Genomic DNA, 19,722 nt, shown 5'->3' on the forward strand with positions numbered 1-19,722 from the left:
AAAGATCCAAAATGTCATTCTAATGAATTCTTTCATTGTGCAGACTTCAAAGTAGTAAAACAATGGCGATTGTTATGCTGGGACCCCTGGTGGTCCCATATGGCTCCAATTTAGGAAACAGGTAGACTAATTGGTTTGGTATTTGTAAGGGGGACAGGGAGAATGGACAATTGAATGCTTTCTTAACATTGCAAACTTTGATGGATAAATAAACTTTGATGAATAAATAAACAGGCCTACAATCTGTTGCCTATGAAACCAGGGTATAGCAGCAAGCAAATCAAGTCACACTGTCTTACATAGTTGTGGGTGGGGAGGTGGGGAGGTGGGGAGGTGGGGGGGTTATGGAAAAACTGTCATGTTGGGATATAAAAAGGATCTTATTATTAAAGTTAAATAATATAATATCCGGTGAAGCATCATGATTTACATGCATAGCTACTGTACACATCACATTACATTCAGTACACCAGTCAGTGTGCAGGTTACAGTGTGTCATGTGACTTGTCACTTGGCAGAAAAAGCAGCGATGGAGAAAAGCTAAGGAAGGTGACTATAATTTCGCTGTATTTCTTTACTGTATTTTGGCAATTAACGTTTTACAATCTCTATACATTTGCTATGGTGTACAGTAGCTATGCACATCGAAGGATGTCTCGAAAATAGTCGTTTACGCAAGGACATCGCAGATACAGGCTAACTTGCTAGCTACTGCTAGCCAGTAGCTGCTAGCAACTTAGCTGCCAGCTCGGCTGGCCTTTCCTGTTTGTCTAGCGCTACTACTTGCTACCCACACAAAGACGAACTCATTCACTGTATAACTGCATTTGCCTCTTTCTGGTCAGTTCACCACATATCTGCTGGTTTCTGCTTTACGTACCAACCAGCAACACAGAGTGTAGCATCTCTCTTCCCTGTGGTAGCATTAGATCAGTCCATTCCTCAGCACCATCACTTGACTGTTATCATCAATGTATCATTTGCTGCGGTGGAGATGGGGGGGGGGGGGGGGGGTGACATTATGAAACTATATCGTTAAAACGATATGAATATAAGTAACATGTAAAAATGTTGTTTACTTTGTCAGGAATCTGCCCTGGCAGTGGCTTCCTCTCTACCCAGAGTGCTTGTGGAATGGCAGCTGTTTGGCAGCAGGTTTTGGCAGTGGATGCAAGGTGAGCCTCAGTCTCAGGCAGCAGAGTTTTATAGCCTAAACCGATGATGAAGCGACTGTTCACATGTGTAATGGCTTATAGATCGGTTCTGAATTATCATATTGTGTGCCTGTGTCGCCTCTTCTCCCTCCCCAGGTACAATGCTTACCGCACGCCTACGTTCCCACAGTTCCGCACGCAATACATCCGCCGGCGCAGCCAGCTGCTCAGAGAGAACGCCAAGTGTGGCTTTGAGCCAGGGCTGCGCAGGCAGTACCTGAGGCTGCGCAGTCAGCTGCTGGCCCTGCGCTACGGGCCCCTGTCCGAGCAGAGCAGCTTCAGGGCCAGCAGTGTGCGCAGCTCCCGCACCACACTGGACCGCATGGAGGTCAGACCCAAAGAAACGGAGAAAGGAGATAGATAGATAGATAGACTAGAGGAGGGATGCCGGTACTGAGTTTGGCTCTCATCCTAATCTGGATGAGAGCGGTGTGGGTGATTGGCCTCATCACGTAGCAACTTAGACACACTTTAGAAACACTTTGGTTGCACTAAGCTGAGCAGCTTGCTTGAAATGGCTGGAACTGCCCATGTCTAAAGAAACACTGAATACTCTTAACTTAAAAAAATGCATGGTATTTAAGTTTTTCCTCAGCCTGTGATAGGGTCTTGTGCTGCGTGTGTTATTTATTAGTGATCTGTAGTTCTATCCACTTGCGCTCACTCCATGAGGGTCTGTCTCCCCTCCCTCCCTCCCCCCTCTTCTCGACAGGACTTCGAGGAGGACCCCCGCACCCAGGGGGCTCGTGGTCACCGCCGGTCCGTCAGCAGAGGCTCCTACCAACTACAGGCCCAGATGAACAGAGCCATCCACGATGAGAGGTAGCCAGAAGAACGCCTCACAAACAAACATCTCCAACTCGCCTCTAGCAAACTTCTCACTTCTTCTTTGAGCAATTCCATTCTCTTAGATTTATTCCAGCGGTTGCCTTCTGTCCGATTTATTGGCTGTAATTCTAGTTTGCTTGTATTGAGTAATGATCAAATCTCTCATATTGAGTTGGCAGCTTCAGGCCACAGGGTGTGTCGTATTGATTAAATGCTTGCGTGGTTGTTTTTTATCTCTGGCTGCAGGCCTCCGGGCAGCTTGGTGCCCACCTCAGTGGCTGAGGCGAGTCGTGCCATGGCAGGGGACACGACTTTGAGTGAAAACTATGCTTTCGCTGGCATGCACCACATATTTGACCAACATGTGGACTCTGCTGGTAAGTTATTGTATTTTATTATTATTATTATTATCATTTATGTATAATCATCAGTTTGGTTCAAATTAAGCTTGATTGTTTTTTCACCTGATCCATCCCCCCCCCCCTGCCTTTCCTTCTGTAGTACCACGGTTGCAGTTTGCCAATGATGACAAGCACCTCCTTGCCTGCTGCTCATTGGATGGCACCCTGTCCATCATGACTCTGTCCCCGCCTCCGCCCAGTGTGAAGGTGACTCTGAAGGGCCACGGAGGCCCCGTCACAGACTTTGCTTGGTCCCTCAGCAATGACATCATCGTGTCGACGTCACTGGACGGGACTCTGCGTATCTGGAACACAGAGGATGGCCGGTGCATCCGGGAGGTCCGAGACCCAGAATCCAGCGAGCTGCTCTGCTGCACCTTCCAGCCCATGAATAATAACCTGACTGTGGTGAGTCCCTTTTGAGACCGGCTGTCGTCTTCTTTATATGTGCTCTCATGCTAATTGTCCCCAAGAACCCATGCGAAGTTGAGCTCAATTAAGCCGCATTGAGAAATCCCTAAAGAAGTCATAAATTGGACACGTTTTTATTCACTCAATTTATTCATTGATTTATTCATAAATAACTCAATATACTTCAGGCTACATTTCTTTCTGTGCCCTTGACTTAGAAATGGTTGAACATGAGGAGGCACCTGCTATTGGGTTATCGTAGTTACGATAGTTATCTGTCTTCACAGATTTTGAAGTAAAATATCGGTTTAAAATATATTTCAAATCGTTTCCTTTTCACTTGCAGTTAATATGAGAGGTGTGTGTGTATCTCCAATTTCATAGTGCTAATTCAGCGACATCATTAGAAGATAATACAGTGAGTGGTTGTGTATTAGAGGTCTGTGCAGGTCAGATATCGTCACCCTGCACCTGGCAGATCCTGCTAATGATGTTTGCTTATGTTTACCGACCCTCCTAGAGCACCGCAGGGATGACATGTTGTTTTTTTAGGCCAACCCAGAAGTCATGCACTTCCCAGTTCCCTCGTCGCGAAAGTCAGTGGGATTTTTGTACGGGGATTTGGGTCAAGGTCTGTGGTTAACAAAAGTTCTGAAACTGCCAACTTTGTGTTCAGCAAGATCATCTTCACAAATGAGGACCGCCTTTATGATTTTTGAAAATCATAAAAGTGGTCCACATTTTATTTTATTTTATTTAACCAAAATCCCCATACAAAAATCCCATTGACTTTGAGACGAGGGAACCGGAAGTGCTAACATCCGGGTCTTAGGCAGGTCTTAGGACTCATTCCTTATTGGTTAAAAAAAAAAGAGGGGGGACATACTAATAATGACTGACAGTCATACAGTCCAAATTCAATCAAATGAATTCACCAAACTTCACATATAGAAACCAGTTCTCCCTGTCTTTGGAAAATGTCAAGTTCAGTACGCTGTTTTGTTGGTAAAACATTGATTAGCAGAAAGAAAGATGAAAGAGAAAGAGACTCGCTCACAACAGTGTCCTATTATGCCTCATTAAATGTAATATTAAGGAGATTGATATTATTTGTTTTTCAACTGACTATCAATACCTGCAATGAGGTATACTAATTATGCGAAGGAAAAATGTATTTGTGTGTTATTTATAGCACAGACTTTGACATCTGGCTTGTACGTGTACAAGTTTAATTGGGCTCTCTCTCAGAGAAGCCATGTATTGACTACAAGAATTCTGCCTCATGCTAAAATAATTCTCTTGGATTGTATATATTTTATATTTATTCACATAACACATAACACATTTTCTTTCTCTTAAAAATTAAAAATAGTTGGCCATTCATTTTCTATCGATTGACTAATCGATTAATTGACTAATTGTTGCAGCTCTAGACAGAGATCATGATTGTCTTTTTTACCCCTGGTGTTCTCTCTCTCTGCTACACATATTGCTCCTCTCTTCCTTATAATAAATCCATAGTGTTTCCAACAGAGTGGAAAGAGGAAAACGCTTAACATGCAGAGGGCAAAGCACTAGAACAAAAAAGTATATTTCATCATCTTTTAGCAAGAGTGCCCTGCGTCACTGGTTTGCAAAAAGTCCCATTGCACCAGCAACAGCCACAACCAATGCTTGTTCCAAGCATCTCCTCGACGCTGCTAGGTAGGCAGGAACAAAGAGGGCCTTCACGCCCCCAATTCTGTCCTGCAGGTGGGGAACAGCAAGCACCACCTGCAGGTGGTGAACATCTCCACTGGGAAGAAGGTGAAGGGCGGCTCCAGTAAGCTGACCGGCCGGGTGCTGTCTCTCTCCTTCGATGCTCCAGGGAGGATCCTTTGGGCCGGAGACGACAGGGGAAGCATTTTCTCCTTCCTGTTTGACATGGCCACGGGTACGGTAACAAAACAAGCTACTTGGTAGGAGAGCACAGCTCAGTGTGTACCGGGGCTGAATCACAAATGATCATCTATTTTTGTCCCGTGCACTAAATCGTGTCTCTGGTTGGAGAGAGAATGAGGTTGATCTTGTTTTCTGCTGGGCTCTGCTGTTTGTGTGACTGCCTCCTCCTCCTCCTCCACACAGGGAAGCTGACCAAAGCCAAGCGTCTGGTGGTGAGTGAGGGCAGCTCCATCTGCAGCATCTCTGCTCGCTCCTGGATCAGCAGAGAGGCCAGGGACCCCTCCCTGCTCATCAACGCCTGTGTCAATAAGCTACTGCTGTACAGGTCAGTCACCGTTTGGTCTTTGTCGGGCTAAAACGCTGTTTTAAGTAGAGCCCGACCGATACTGGGTTTTTGAGGCCGATGCCGTTACGGATATTAGGTATATCGATATATCGGCCGATATTCTTACATTATATATACACATTATACTACACAATTTTTTGCAATGATCCCTCAAATATCAAACGCTTGACAAATATATGAGTTGACATGACTTGAGATATGTAATGTAGGGAGGATATCTTACAGCTTATCAATCAACTTTATTGTCCAAAATGACATCAATGCAATGAAACGGTAAACTTCACTGGGAATTTAATAATGATAAATAACTAGAAATAGAAAAACACAAATAGAACAAATATAAAATATAACTTGAGTGAAGAAAAAAGATCAAATATACACAACATGCTGTCTATAACTTAAAAAATACAAAATAAAAAAATATCGGCCAACATATCGGCCGATATTGTGTATTTGTGTATTTGCAGTTTGACTTCTCCGTTTCAGTATATATACTGTACATGCTGTTGAATTTGATTGGTTCTTTCACTTGGCATTGGCAGGGTTGTGGACAATGAGGGCACGCTACAGCTGAAGAGAAGCTTCCCGATCAAGCACGGCTCCCAGCATGTCCATAGCATCTTCTGCCCCCTCATGTCCTTCAGACAGGGGGCCTGTGTAGGTAAGGAGTCTTCTCACACTGCTCCTGCTGTCTGGGACCAGGTGCATCAGAGATGTCTGCCAAGTGGTTTGAGATCATTAGCCCACAGTTCATTACATGAAGCAGGCCATCTTGTGTGCTTGGTTGCTTGCTAGTGTCAGAAATGCTGCATTTATATATAAAAAACAAACAAACATATAATTTGTGCACGTCCATCAAGTGAAACTGTGTGCAAAAACAGCATGACACTACCCTCAAGACTGTCTTCAGATTTGCCACTCTACTCAGTCAGAACCTTATTTGACTCAAATGCTGTCTTTGCTGTCATATTGTGAGCCTTCATAAACGGATTATTTACTATTTTGAGCTGAGTAGTTGTTAGCCTTTTAGTTAGGGATGCACCGATCCACATTTTTTCACTTCCGATCCGATTCCGATACCTGAATTTGGATATCTGCCGATACCGATATTTTTCTTGAATATACAGTATAGGCAAAGATTTAGCCAATTAAAGATTTTTTTTTTTTAAATATACCTTCCAAAAAGCAGATCAAATTAAGAAAATATACAAGGCAAAGAAGGATACTATTATACATGCCCGCGCTGGAATTGAAAAGAAAAAAAAAAAATCTCGATTCCGATCCGATTCATGAATTATGTCAATATCGGCACCCGATACCGATATTGGATCGGATCGGTCCCATCCCTAGTTTTAGTATCAGGTTGTGTTGTTTAGTTTGTGGCTCTCATTGGCTGTGATGGATCTTAAAGCCCATCTAGTTGAGCTCATATAGGACTTGATTTTACAATCAAGACAAAGGTTTTTATGCTAAACGACACTTCCTTCATGTCTTGAGTGGAGGTAGGGGTAAATACTCCATTGGGGCTCTAAAATGCCTTCAAGAATTTCCAGTCAAGTGTGTTTTGTAATTCCGTCGTTACAAAATTGAAACCACTGATGTTTTGCAACATGGCTACAGTTGTTAAAAGAGAATGTGATGCCTTTACTGTAGCTCGTTTTCTTAGGGGCGGTTACCACAAGGCTCACCTCGTGTCAGCGCCTCTGGAGTGTTGTGGGGCATCTAAAAAAAATTGTCCCGCAATAAATATGAAGGGGGTGTATTCGCATATAAATGATTGCGTGGTTATCACAATAATAGATCATTTTTCATCTGCACTAACTAATGTCTGGAGAGTGTGAGAGTGAGTAGATCATTTTCAATCCAAAATCTTCCACTGAAGCAGTGGATTGAACTGAAGTCAGGGAGATACTTAAGTCGTTGCTCAAGATTGTAATTATGATGATATACTATCTCTTTTAATGAGGTTTGCTTCAATTTTCCTCATTTATTTAGCTAGGTTTCCTTGTAATGCATTTTTCAGCATGTTTGTCTATTTATTTATTTATTTGTTTATTTATTTATTTATTTTTCATTCTCTCTCTCTTAACAGTGACTGGCAGCGAGGACGCCTGTGTCTACTTCTTTGACGTGGAGCGCAACACCAAGGCCATAGTGAACAAACTGCAGGGTCACGGGGGGCCGGTGCTCGACGTCAGCTTCAACTGCGACGAGAGTTTACTGGCGTCTGCCGATTCCACCGGCATGGTTATCATCTGGAGACGGGAGCAGAAGTGACCCGACTGGCCCCCCCTCCCGGCAGCCCGCCAATCGAACGCTTCCACGCACTACCACATACAAAACGCTCGTTATCCGTCCTATAGGTCCGTCGATTTTTACTGGGAATGTAAACAAGGCTACATTAAACATTTAATGTAATCAGACTCAAGTGCAATGAGATGGAGCAGCATGTTGTGTGTAGGTGGTTGTTGGGGGGATATTTTAGGAATGGAGTGAGAGGGGAAATACTCCTACGGTGGCATCTGAGAGAATTGCTTTTCATAACGTTCAGAAAAAGAGAGCACTACTCCCATGCATGTGTCGTGGCTTATCTCTGACAGGGATACCATTGAATTCATTATGAAGAGAATGAAATGTAATCTCCCGGAGACACCGTTCCAACACGTTCTATCGCAAGAAGACACACTGGCGGTCCCTCTGGCATAGATCTAGTTTCCTATTTATGTAACTGTTAATCAGGCAGTGTAATCAAAGTGTAGTACAACCGCCTCCTTTCCTTTCAATTCTGCATTTGCCTGCATTTGCCTTTTAGACAACCGCTCCCCTTTCTATGTTTGATGGTTTACTGTATAATGATGTGCATGATGTGCGAATGAAAGAGTGTGTGTGTGTGTGTGTGTGTGTGTGTGAGTGTGTGAGAATGTGTGTTTGTACTTGCCTGTATGTGAGTGTTATTCAACTCGTCCTGGTTGCAAATTAATATAAAACTAATCTAATTTATTAAATGCACATACCGAATTAAATAAACTGCTGTAACTCGCTCATCTTTTTGTTCATTATTCTCCAAGCTCTTATTATTTAATGATTATAAAGCGATGTGGATTATCATCAGAAGTGCTAGTCGCGGTTGTGGGCTCAGATCAGGTCAACGGCGGCGTAGTAAATTAATTTGGGGTATGGCTCTGTGGACCTTGTAGGCCCTCCAAGGATTCTGCCTACATCAATGATTATAAGGCCTGTAAAAAGCTGCACAATTTTTGCAGATTACTGTGAGGAATGTCACTTATTAAAAAGCCACTATATAGATTGCATCCACATAATAAAAGCCAACTACATCCCCCCCAGGCCTAGAGAGACAATGATAATTAGCTGAAATTTTAAATATGACCTGCATCATTCAAGTTGCACTACAAGGTTGGTGAGTGTGTACTTAAAGTAAACATGTTCCAGTTGTGACTGTCAGCTAGCCTACTAAAATGTACATTTGTTAGAGTGTCATTCTTTTATTTTTCTGTCTGCCCATTAATGAGAACTCTGAGGAGGGAGGCAGGCGAGGTCACCCACATGACAAGACCGAGCTCAGTGAACCTGCTGTTGAGAAGATGTTGATTGCAGTTGATGTTTGCTCGCTATGGAAACATCTCCCACTTCCTCCTCCGTCACAGCGTGAAAGCGCACGAATACAAAGACACTCAATGGAAATGATCATTCATTGAAATTTCAAAATAAAGGCCATTTCATTACCGAGAGAATGCACTATCATATGACGGCTGGAATTTAATCAGGATTTAATTTAGATTGAAAAACAAACACACACACACACACACACACACACACACCCCCCCCCCCCATCTCATTTTGTTTTGAATGCCCAGAAGCACAATCATTTATATGGGAGTCTCTGTGTTTGCCGTGTCAATGAAATCCATGCTATTTGTTCTTCCAGTGGGGGAAAAGGAGATTTAGTCAATTAAACGTTTTATTTAATTGCTCTGCCTTCTCCTGTCCTGGTGTGACCCAAACCTTCAGGTTTTTTGCAACATGTTATATATAAACTAGCTGCACCATTATGCTCCCACACCTAGATGTCTTTTTTTAACAATGTAGCATCGAGCCTGGAGAGGAGCTAACAACAACAACATGGAAAATACATTTTATTTTATGCTTTGTTTTTATGTAGCCTTATGTGAAAGTGTGAAATATTCTACTGCAGTGTGATACTTGTCAAATGATCTTCATTCATCCAGATATCTCAGTATAAACACACGTGAGCGTTAAAAATCCTTTGCTGCCACTTGAAAATTCTACTAGTCTAGAATATCAGTTCTTTGTATTGATTTTCACATTTTACAATCACATCTACTGGATTTTGTCTGCAATGAAATGTCCTCTTCTAGGACACCTCAGTTCTGGTGGTGAAAAACACTCCATATCATGTGTCAGATTGTTTCTGTTGTGGAGCATCAATCTGTATTGTTAGTTGTGTTTCTTCTAATACTACTATACAATATATACAGTATATGAATCTATTGATGCCTGTCTGAACCTAATAGGCCTACATCTCTCTGCATATTACTGTGCAATAGGTTTATGCTTGAATCCTCACATTCCATGTTTGAATCCTAGTATTCTGTTTTCCTCATTGACTGCTACATGATTTTTACAGCACATTATATTGGATATTTCTTTTCATAAGCATCAAAATGTAGATTATGTATAACTAAAAGTGTTGCTGTTTTATTGTGGCTGCGAAGTATTCGGTTTTACATCATTAACTCACTGTGTGAGCCTTCAGAAACGTACTTGGTGGAACAATTAACATTTTTATGTACCCACACTGAGTTGTTCAGTGAAGTATTTCAGTCATATTTGCAGTATTACAATTCTAAACTTTCAATTCTAAACCCTAGATGTATCTTCGCTTGTGTATTTGTGCACTTGTTTCGATTAGTAACTGGAATAAGAAAGCATATTTGTATACAGTAGCCTACATCCTTTTAACGCAATAGAGGTTGTTTGCTCAATGCACAGTGGAGTGGGGAAAATGGCCCAGAAGACTTTTTTCTCTCATTTGACACATTGAAGTGAATAAAGCTAGACTGATGTTTTACAGTTTTAGCTATTTTGTATGTTATTTGTTGGATGAAATATTTTCAACCAAACATGTAGTATGTGATTTTGTGGTAAGCATTTACTTCCTGTGACCCTACACAACATCCGATCAGGCCAAAACAAAAACAAAAAACGCATCAAAAGTAGAGTCTTTATTGATGAGTGGGCAAAAGAACCACCTCAGTTTAACCCATTGATACCTGATGCAGCATTTGTGTGTGTATCCCTTTAAGACCGCGAACCACGTGACGCGGTTCGCGGTCTTAAAGGGATACACACACAAATGAGGGATATACACGCAAATGCTGCATCAGGTATCAATGGGTTAACTGTACAGAATATCATCTTGCGAAGGAATGCCATACGCGAAGAAATCATGGAGCTCAATTTCACTTTTCAACTTTGTCTTTCCACATCAACATCTGTACAATTTTGGATCTATGAAATGCAGTGGGATGCATGCTAATTAATACAGAATGCTGTGCAAGTGTCCACGTTTAGAAAAATTGACCGCACAAATATGCATAAACCTATGCCTAACATAGGTGTCAGACACTTTCATTACATGAATATTAATTTGTGAGAGCCAACTTGGTGTCGTCTAAAAGCCTACTTCCATACACCAAACTTCTCTCGAGTCATGTCTCGCCCCCGAAACATAATTGAACGCACTGTGACCCAGACACTCAAATGGTGACATTATGCTGGATGGAATTAGAGAGGGGGGTCTGGTCGGATTCAAGTTTCCTTCGTGATAAGTGCCACTTCATTCCTTGAACCAAAAGCATACTTTGGAAGCATTCCTAAGCTCATCATTTGCAAATAAACGTTTGAATTATTGGCAAAGGCTTTTTTTTTTTTAAACATCACATACATCATCATTCAAGTCATTAAATCCGAGGATCTATGTTCGCAATGCACAAGTGATGTTTTCTAATTATTCTTCTCTCCTCTCACACATTATCCATCTGTACTTCAAAAATTTGCTTGCACATTGCCATCAAAATCCAGTATTGTCAGTTGGAGCAATCTCTTCAAAGGATAAATTTCCATAAGATAACTGTTCGATTTGTCATGGTTTTAAGACTAGAAAATGAGGTTGCTTTCATATTGACTCAATATTACTGGAACCCATTCTATCATCATTATCTCTCTCTGTCTTTCACTCTCTCTCTCTCTCTCTCTCTCTCTCTCCCTCCTCTTCATATCTCTCTCTCTCTCTCTCTCACACACACACACACACTCACACACACACACACACACACACACACACACACGCACACGCACACACACACAAATGCTATATAAAAACACACAAGCAGGAATATATTTTCCTGTACAGTCTATACAATATGAAATCAAGTCATATTTCAAAATAGTGTCATCTGCTTAACATGTATTGTTTACAAATAAAGGAAAACAGGCAATTTTATGATACAAAGAAACCTGACACGCCCTCAATCAAGTCCAGAACATCAAGCATGTTTAGGGGTTTGGTTTTCACAACACATAATTTAAACGTATCCAAGGGGTTCGTGTCCTCTTGATATTTTGCAGTCTCTGAATCACATGAAAAGGCGTCCAGGGTCATCTAGCAATCCATTCAGACCCTTTTGAGTTCCTCGATGAGTTCTCGAAGTTAGTCACCGAACAGCATCCCTATAGTAATAGTCCATCAGTACATCTCCACGAGGATTTCAACCCTCTGGATTTCAACCTATCTGGATTTCAACTCTCTGGATTTCAACCCATCTGGATTTCAACCCTCTGGATTTCAACCCTCTGCGTATCCATTTGACAAAAGCTCATTGGGAGTAGAAAGCTCTAGGGCGTGTCCCTCTGAAATAAGGCAACATTATTTTTAAAATGGCATCTGTCATACTTAAGTGTGGTGATTTGCTGTGATTGTTCCTACCTATTAACCGTACAGTACGTGAACAGAAACACAATCCATTAAAAATGTGTTACCAGGACTTCTCTCATTGGCCCGTTCAAACCTTCTCGCCTGCCTGCAGAAGACAAACAAACTGTCGGGACATTTTCATTCAAATATCGACATTCTCAAATCAAATGGCACGTCGCCCGCATTCGCTGTGTGAGACAACAAAGCCCCACATTGACACTTACAGTCATCAAGGTGCATTACATTGCTTCTCCTTCTTCAAACGTCCCTTCTATACATGAAACATTCGCCTCATTAAGCTCTTGGCTAAGACAGCCCATAATATGTTGTCACATGATGCAGCCCATATGTTATCACGTGATGCAGTAGATGTTGTCACATGATGCAGTAGGCCTCATCTTGGGGCAGGTGTTGTTTAGTCCTCCAGTAGGCCGGCAGGTGGGCTCTCAGCACCTTCCTCAGGTCCTCGTTGAGCAGGAGGCAGAAGATGGGGTTGACTCCAGCCTGGGCGAAGCTCATCCACACCGTGATGGAGAGGTACCGCTGCGGGATGGTGCAGGACTTGACGAACACCCTCCAGAAGCACGCCACGATGTAGGGAGCCCAGAGCACCAGGAAGAGCAAGGTGATGGTGTAGAACATCCTGCCCAGCCTCCTCTCTGACCTCACCTCCTCCATGCCCAGCAGCCGCCGGTGTTGGTTGTGTAAATTCTGCCTGATGCCCAACAGGGTGGGGGGCATGGGGCCGCGGCCGAACCCTGCAATCCAGTTGGCCGCCGCCTGACCTGTGGCGCCGGGCCCGTGGAAAGTCCAGTTCTGGCTGATGGCCGGCACCAGCTGGACAGGTTTCATCTTGCGGTGCCGGTACTCAAACAGCAGCAGCTTGGCGTAGAAGCCGTGGGTGGCCAGCACCACCACGGCCAGCATGAGCATGAAGCCCAGCGTGTCGTTGGTCTTCAGGTAGCGGTGTTCGAAGATGCACTGGTCCTCGTCGCGGATGAACTTGTACGTCCCCACGTCGAAGACGGGCGGGAACGCCATGGCAACGGCCAGGGTCCACACCATGCAAATGATAGCGGCGCAGGTCCAGATGGTCATGCGCTTGGCGTAGAATCGGTGGTGGGCGATGGCCAGGTAGCGGGTGACGGCCACACAGAACAGCATGAAGGCGGCGTGGAAGCAAAACAGCACGGCCATGAAAGCCACCACTTTACAACTCAGGGCGCTGTAAGTCCAGGTCGAGCTGTTGTGGACGGAGACCAGGACGAAGGGGAAGCAGGCGGCGGAGCGCACCGCATCGGCCAGGCACAGGTCCAGCAGGAAGAAGTAGGGGGCCTTGTGGAGAGCCCGGTCTCGCAGGACCAGGAGGGAGACTAAGAGGTTGCCCGCCAGGCTGACGCAGATAATCAAACCCAAGAAGACCAGCTTAAAGTAGGCGGACACGTCCGAGGCAGAGATCCCCCCGCCGTTGCCGCCGCCACCGCCGCCGCCGCTGCTGCTGCCGCCTCTTGCCAGGCCGCTCTGTGAGGCCAGCACAGCCAGCAAGCTGCCGGGCCCGTCGATGGCAAAGCTCTGGTTAGCCATTCTACTTGTACCACCTTCCACCGGAAGCTGCGGGTTAGGACCCTTTATCAACACACCACTGGTCCTCCTTACAGCCGCCGCCCGCGTCCCTCACGGCTCTGTCTTCGTCTTACAAGGAGAGGCGGGGAGGAGGATCTATTCTACATGACAGACTCATGTCGCCTCATGTGTCCACAACCTCACCTCACCACCTGCGAATAGAGACACACATTGTGAGGGGGCTGCCACCACCTGAGTGAAAAGCAAGATGGCTGACATGTTTGTTAAGGTGTGAAACAAATCCAGTGACAGAAACACACAACTTGGAGCCAGCAAAAGGCATCATCATGGCTGCAGACGTGATCCACTGACAGAAGACACAAACTTGGGAATCAAAGGCGCCATGGCTGCAGACGAAGAAGGTGGTGTGTGGGGCAACATTCGTGGAGATCTCTCCGTCTTCCTGTTCCTCTAAGGGCTGGGATCAGATCAGCAGCTCTCTCCAGCAGCATGCCAGCTCCTTGGCTCTCTCAGTAATTACCTTGCCCGTTGCTAAGATACAACAGCTCACATACTTTGTGCAAGTGTGGGTGTTTGAGTGAATGCACGGGGGTGTACGGGGGGGGATGGAGCAGACAGTGCAACCACCGCTCGGCATGCCCGACAAACAAGAGATGTTGTCAATGAGCAAACAACGCGTTGTGCTTCCTCTCCATTGCTCTGTGCACGGAGAACAAATATGGGAATGCAATGTTTCCGGGGAGGCAGCCATTTGTTTTTGTTTTTACCGTGCATCAAGTGATAGATATTGCAAATTTAAGTGGAAATGTTCCATTGTGATTCATATGACTATTATAGCTCATTCGTGATCTATTTGCGAGGAACATGAAAAAAGCCCTTGTTTGAGGAAAGGATTAAAAATAATAATGATGTTTTTAAGGCCATTGGAAAACCGTTACCTTTGTACACAGCTCACCTAAAAATCCCTTTGTAGTTATAATAGGCAACGATATGAGGTGGAACACATAGCCGTGCTTGTCTGGGTGGGCGCTACTGTATGTAGGCCATGACATGCAATATGATTTGATGTGAATTGCCCAGTATTTTCCATAATGTGAGACTTCTACCACTTTGACAAATGGTAATTTCACCTGTTTTGATGGCTGTCCTGTCAGCTAGGCCTGAACCACATAGCCTAAAGTGAAAAAAACAGACAAACAGGTGTCACCATCACCTCTAGTGTGTGTGTGTGTGTGTGTGTGTGTGTGTGTGTGTGTGTGTGTGTGTGTAACCTACCTTTCATCCCTTCATGTTTGGATCTCTTCTCCTCACACCTTTAGAACTGATCCGAGTCGCTTTGTCTCACTATTTGCTAAATTGAGAGAGAAAAACATTATAGCCTCCTGCTCTCTTTGCTGTGCTGTCAAGCTCAAACAACACCTGTTATGCACAAATCCATCGCAAGGAAATCGAAATTGAGCAACATTATAATAAACATAACACATTACAAGCTATCTGATAATCAATAGCTGATCAAATAATCCAGGATGAGGACTCTGGGGGGGGTTTAGCCACAGTAATAAGGTAGCTCTACAAAAAATATTCACTGCCACCCAGTTTCATAGAGAGAAGGAAGGATGCTGTGGTAATTCTCTCTGTCTGTCTGAAAATCATCCGAAAACAGATTTTATGTTGTATCACGTCGAAGATGGATTTCCAGAAGACTAGAACAGACGCAAAAACAGATCTTGTTCTGTTCATATATCCAAATGATGTCAGATTTTCAATGCTTATAATAACCCACCCACAAACGAGAGAAAAAACGATCGCGCAAATATCGTCTTGGCATGTATATCGGCTAATGGCATCCGAACAATTAGTCCACATAGACAGACATCAGCCTCGATACATTTCTTTTCCCCCCATCTTTGAGTAGAAAGGCTATTTATTTACCCTGAACAGTAATATGCAGTCTTTGTTTTGCTGTCCAGCGAAGGTAGACAGCTCAATAGTCCATAATAAAAGCCTCCATCACAGAAAAATACATTTTTGAACAAATCCGGCACTGCCTCTTGAAATTCACATCGCAAACACTGTCGAAATCACGATAAAAATCAAAAATAACGCGGCTGGAGTGGGCGAATTATTCCTGAATAATCCCAATTATGGCTGCTTGCAAAGCGGCAGCTCGCATATTCGCGGAATCCGTCGGTTTTGTTCGGAGAGAGAGTGAGAGAGAGCGAGAGAGAGAGAGGGAGAGACGCACTGGAACATTGTAGGGCCTAGGCCATAATAACATTAAAATGTTTATTCTAACCTCTCTGAAACGATAGGCGCATCATGACACGTGCTTTCCAGTAGCCTATAGAGGCTATGCAGAGAGTGTGGAGTCCGAGCTGTCAACAAACTTTCACATGATGTCCTCCTCCGGGTTTCTTTTTCCTTGGAGAGAAGCTGATAACGACACAGACAGGTCTGCCTGGTTCGCATAACCACCCAATATGAAAGTTATGAATTATGAAACGGATGGTCCCGGCCGGGAACTCTCACATCTGATTGGCTGAGTCTGAGTGAGTCACCTGTAAAACAGTGGTTCTCAACATGGGGTCCAGGGAACGGTTCCTCAACAAAAATAATAATACATATAATAATAATAAATAAATAATAATTATAAAGTAATTACAAAAGTTGTTTGTTTCAATTTCACTGATGATGTCACAATGTCTATGACATCATCAGTGACATCATCATCATTATTGACCAAAATCATCTTATGACATAGCACTGATGATGTCATAGGCATGCGAAGTTCGCTGCACATGCCAACAGGGCAGGCGAGGCCACGCAAACCTTTTGTTCCTGTTCATTTGTTGTAGTTTGTGTTGTCTAGTTATTTTCCCTTATTTTTAGTTAAAGTTATCATCTCAAAGATTTCCGTTTTGTTCTCTTTGGCGACGCCTATGGCGATGAGCGATAATTGCAGGTGAGATCCAAACAGTGTTGCATCATCTCTCACCACCACAGATACCAGTTCATAAAATGCTGCAAAACTGAAAATGCAAAGGCTTCAGTTGGGTAGAGTAAACAAAAACGGTACTCAAGTAAAAGTACAGGTACTTTATAATATAATATTTACTCAAGTAGAAGTAAAGTCCTCATCCCCATACAAATAATTACTGGAGTAAGAGTACAAAAGTATCTTGTAAAAAACTACTCAAGTAGTGAGTACCTTACTAGATGCAATTTATTACAGTAACATACGATCTTACCTAGATTTGCTAGAAAGATGAACATTTCCGCTTTTCGCCAACTAGGGCGCTGCTAAATGATGTCATTAGGTTGACTACAGTACAGTAAGGATTTTGAATGTTTTGATGAATCAAAACAACCACAATCCAAGTCAGAATTCAAAATAAATCCTTACTACCAACACTTAACTAGCCTGTACTCCACTACCGTACCCTACTGTACTGTATTATAGCTTGTTTGCAACCACGCGATTCCGATGACGTCGCTGGGGGGCAGCTCTCCCAGAGCTACTATGGAGAATGGAGGAAAGTGAGTATGCAAGAGGTTGGATGCCGCTCCACGCTGCAGGTATCGACAGAAGACTGCGAAACATATATGATCCATATACAATGAAGAGAAGAGGTTTTTCCAGCAACTTGTCTGATTTTGCTATGCTTTCTTATGTAGCCTGCTGCTGGTTGCCCCCCAGCATGGTCACGTGGTTTGCAAACAATTTCTTTTTTCTTTTTACAGTGCACCTGAATGCAACATGCAAGATACCCGCTGAATAAGTGTCCAAATGTTCATGTCATTCTGGCCAATACTCCACTTCTGTTATAACATTTCAGTCTGGAATATGGAATAGACTATCTTTCAATCATCTTTATGACTAAAAGGCTCAAAGTAATCTCATGTGTAAGAAATTACTGTTCTACAGTCATTTCTTGCGGCCCTGCAGCCGGACTCAAAGAAAAACAAAACGACCCCCAAAAACTCAATAAAGGGCAGAATTATGTTAATACATCTCATCTGCTACAGCGATTGGATTTGTATCACTATTATATCAGGAGATTAACAAGAAATTACAAATCACAACGCGAGAGAGGGTTAAAAATAGGGAGACTCCCGTGAAAATCAGGAGTGTTGGCAGGTATGATCTCCAATGTGTGGCCCTTCGCTTAATTAGTCAGTATGGCCCTCAGGAGAGAAACAAAATGGCCCACCCCTAATAGTGACATCATCTAATAGTGACATCATCTAACAGCGCCCAAGTTGGCGAAAAGCCTAAAAATGTTGCAGCAGTGGCCTGTCTTGTCTGAGGTGAAAAGCAAAACTAGAGTCATGTGATCAAATGTCCCATGTCCTCTTTAAGAGATGGGTTTGGATTCACTCCAGTAGAATGAGCCTGTGTCATTCTAATGTTAACTTGCTGGTAGGCTCATAGACTCGCCCATGGCTAGTTCCCAGTAAATGACTGGGATAACCTTTCAGGGACCACTAGTGATTTTCACTATTCACACATGTGCTATTACCAGGGACATTTCCATCTTGCACCCCTTCACACATGCCATGGCATGATATATATGGGGCAGGGGCTTTTTATATGAGCAAGGGACAGTCAAGGGAAAGGGAGGAGGGGGGCTCTGAGGTGGGCAGCTGTGGAGAGGTGTCAGGACTGTCCCATGGCCCTGTTTCCCCACATCAGCCATTTTGTGTCTAAAAGGCAGGGTAAACACAGGTGCAACCAAAACATTAATGAGGGCCCGCAGCACTGGAACACCTAAATGGATTGGAAACCCTCATTAATGTTTTGGTTGCACCTTCTTGGTTGCACAAGAAGAAGGTCCTGGGTTTGATTCCCGAGGTGTGGGCGCTGAGGGTGTGTCCCCCATTCCCACGTCCCATTTATTTGTATGCCAAAAGTTATAGACTAAGAAGAAATGAGCTGCGTACCATAAGGGAATGATCCGAAATAGTCAGTGACATAATCCTCAGTCAACTATGCAGCATTATGAAAAGGCTTCCCTGGGAATTGTCAGCCTCCAAATAACACTGATCTCGGTTTACAATCGGCGCTCTCTGCGCAGCACTGTACCGACTGTATGTAGCGCGACACCGTGACTTCAGTGCAATGCGCGACCTTTGGCTTCTTGTATCTGCAGCTCATGTTGCCACTGTGTATTTCCACTGGTACAAAGAGGAGCATGCCCCCCCCGAGATGCACAGGCTAAATCCTATGATGACATTTTAGTGCTCTGTCAAACTATATTTACTAAATGTCCATTGCAGTGCACTGTGCATGCAACTGTTGGGTGCATTGAAAGAAAGAAAGAAAAGAAAGACAGGAAGGAAGGAAGAAAGAAAGAGACACACAGGGCGTCAGAGTACACAACCATATTTTATGGTAATACACTGGAGAGAGAAAAAGCGTTCATCACTTCAAACATGTGATACAGTGGGTTCAGTCTGTCTGTGAGGCTGTCAAAAGTAGTGCTATAGGATCGAGCGTTGTGCAACAACAATGTGGGTTAACAAGCATGACTTGTCACTTACTCTTTGCAAACAGAACAGTAACACGTATTAATTGACAGGTGCAGTAGCCAGGAGGCAGATATCCTCCAAAATAAAAATATCACTGCCATATATGTCATGCAGGGGCAGCTTTCCACTCGTTTGTTTTATCCCTTCTTTCTCCAGCAGCAGCAGGATCCATTTCAAAACTTTCAGCAACTACGAAAGGTTATGAAGTCATCATATCTTTTAAACACCAGGACAAACCAGGGCCCCATCTTGCAATCACACCATCCGAGACACCGAAGCCCCTCCCCTACTTCCTGCCCCCCTCGCTCGGATCACAGCCATCTTCGAACTCGGCCTTCATTGTGATCTCAACTAATGAGGTTATAACCTGTTAACTTAGGTTCGGGAGCGGGGCCTGTGCCCCAACCACTCCTCTAAACACATGGCAAGCTTACTTATACCTGGTTAACCCAC

General features: G+C 43.7%; 1 protein-coding gene and 1 pseudogene across 2 annotated transcripts; one reads left to right on the plus strand and one right to left on the minus strand.

Annotated features, from left to right (window-relative positions):
- Nucleotides 1–511: 511 nt before the first annotated feature.
- wdr13 (WD repeat domain 13) lies at nucleotides 512–8,166 on the plus strand. Its single transcript, XM_083641618.1, has 10 exons — nucleotides 512–549; nucleotides 1,088–1,175; nucleotides 1,311–1,542; nucleotides 1,927–2,036; nucleotides 2,289–2,419; nucleotides 2,544–2,851; nucleotides 4,607–4,787; nucleotides 4,979–5,120; nucleotides 5,684–5,802; nucleotides 7,234–8,166. Exons 2-10 carry the CDS (start codon nucleotides 1,135–1,137, stop codon nucleotides 7,416–7,418), a joined length of 1,449 nt encoding a protein of 482 aa, XP_083497744.1. The 5' UTR covers nucleotides 512–549; nucleotides 1,088–1,134; the 3' UTR covers nucleotides 7,419–8,166.
- Nucleotides 8,167–12,531: 4,365 nt separating this feature from the next.
- On the minus strand, nucleotides 12,532–13,740 carry LOC310781080 (putative G-protein coupled receptor 173 pseudogene; annotated as a pseudogene). Its single transcript has one exon. The product of its transcript is annotated as a putative G-protein coupled receptor 173 pseudogene (transcript).
- Nucleotides 13,741–19,722: the final 5,982 nt, after the last annotated feature.

Source organism: Poromitra crassiceps, assembly GCF_964638095.1.
Source record: "Poromitra crassiceps genome assembly, chromosome: 8".
In the NCBI taxonomy this organism is placed as follows: domain Eukaryota; kingdom Metazoa; phylum Chordata; class Actinopteri; order Beryciformes; family Melamphaidae; genus Poromitra; species Poromitra crassiceps.

Bases quoted from the DNA above. Each gene is read 5' to 3' on its own strand.
- wdr13 (XM_083641618.1), top strand. From the start codon at position 1,135: ATGGCAGCTGTTTGGCAGCAGGTTTTGGCAGTGGATGCAAG. The intron at 1,176-1,310 runs GTGAGCCTCAGT...CTCCCTCCCCAG, and splicing joins GTTTTGGCAGTGGATGCAAG to GTACAATGCTTACCGCACGC. The intron at 2,852-4,606 runs GTGAGTCCCTTT...TCTGTCCTGCAG, and splicing joins TGAATAATAACCTGACTGTG to GTGGGGAACAGCAAGCACCA.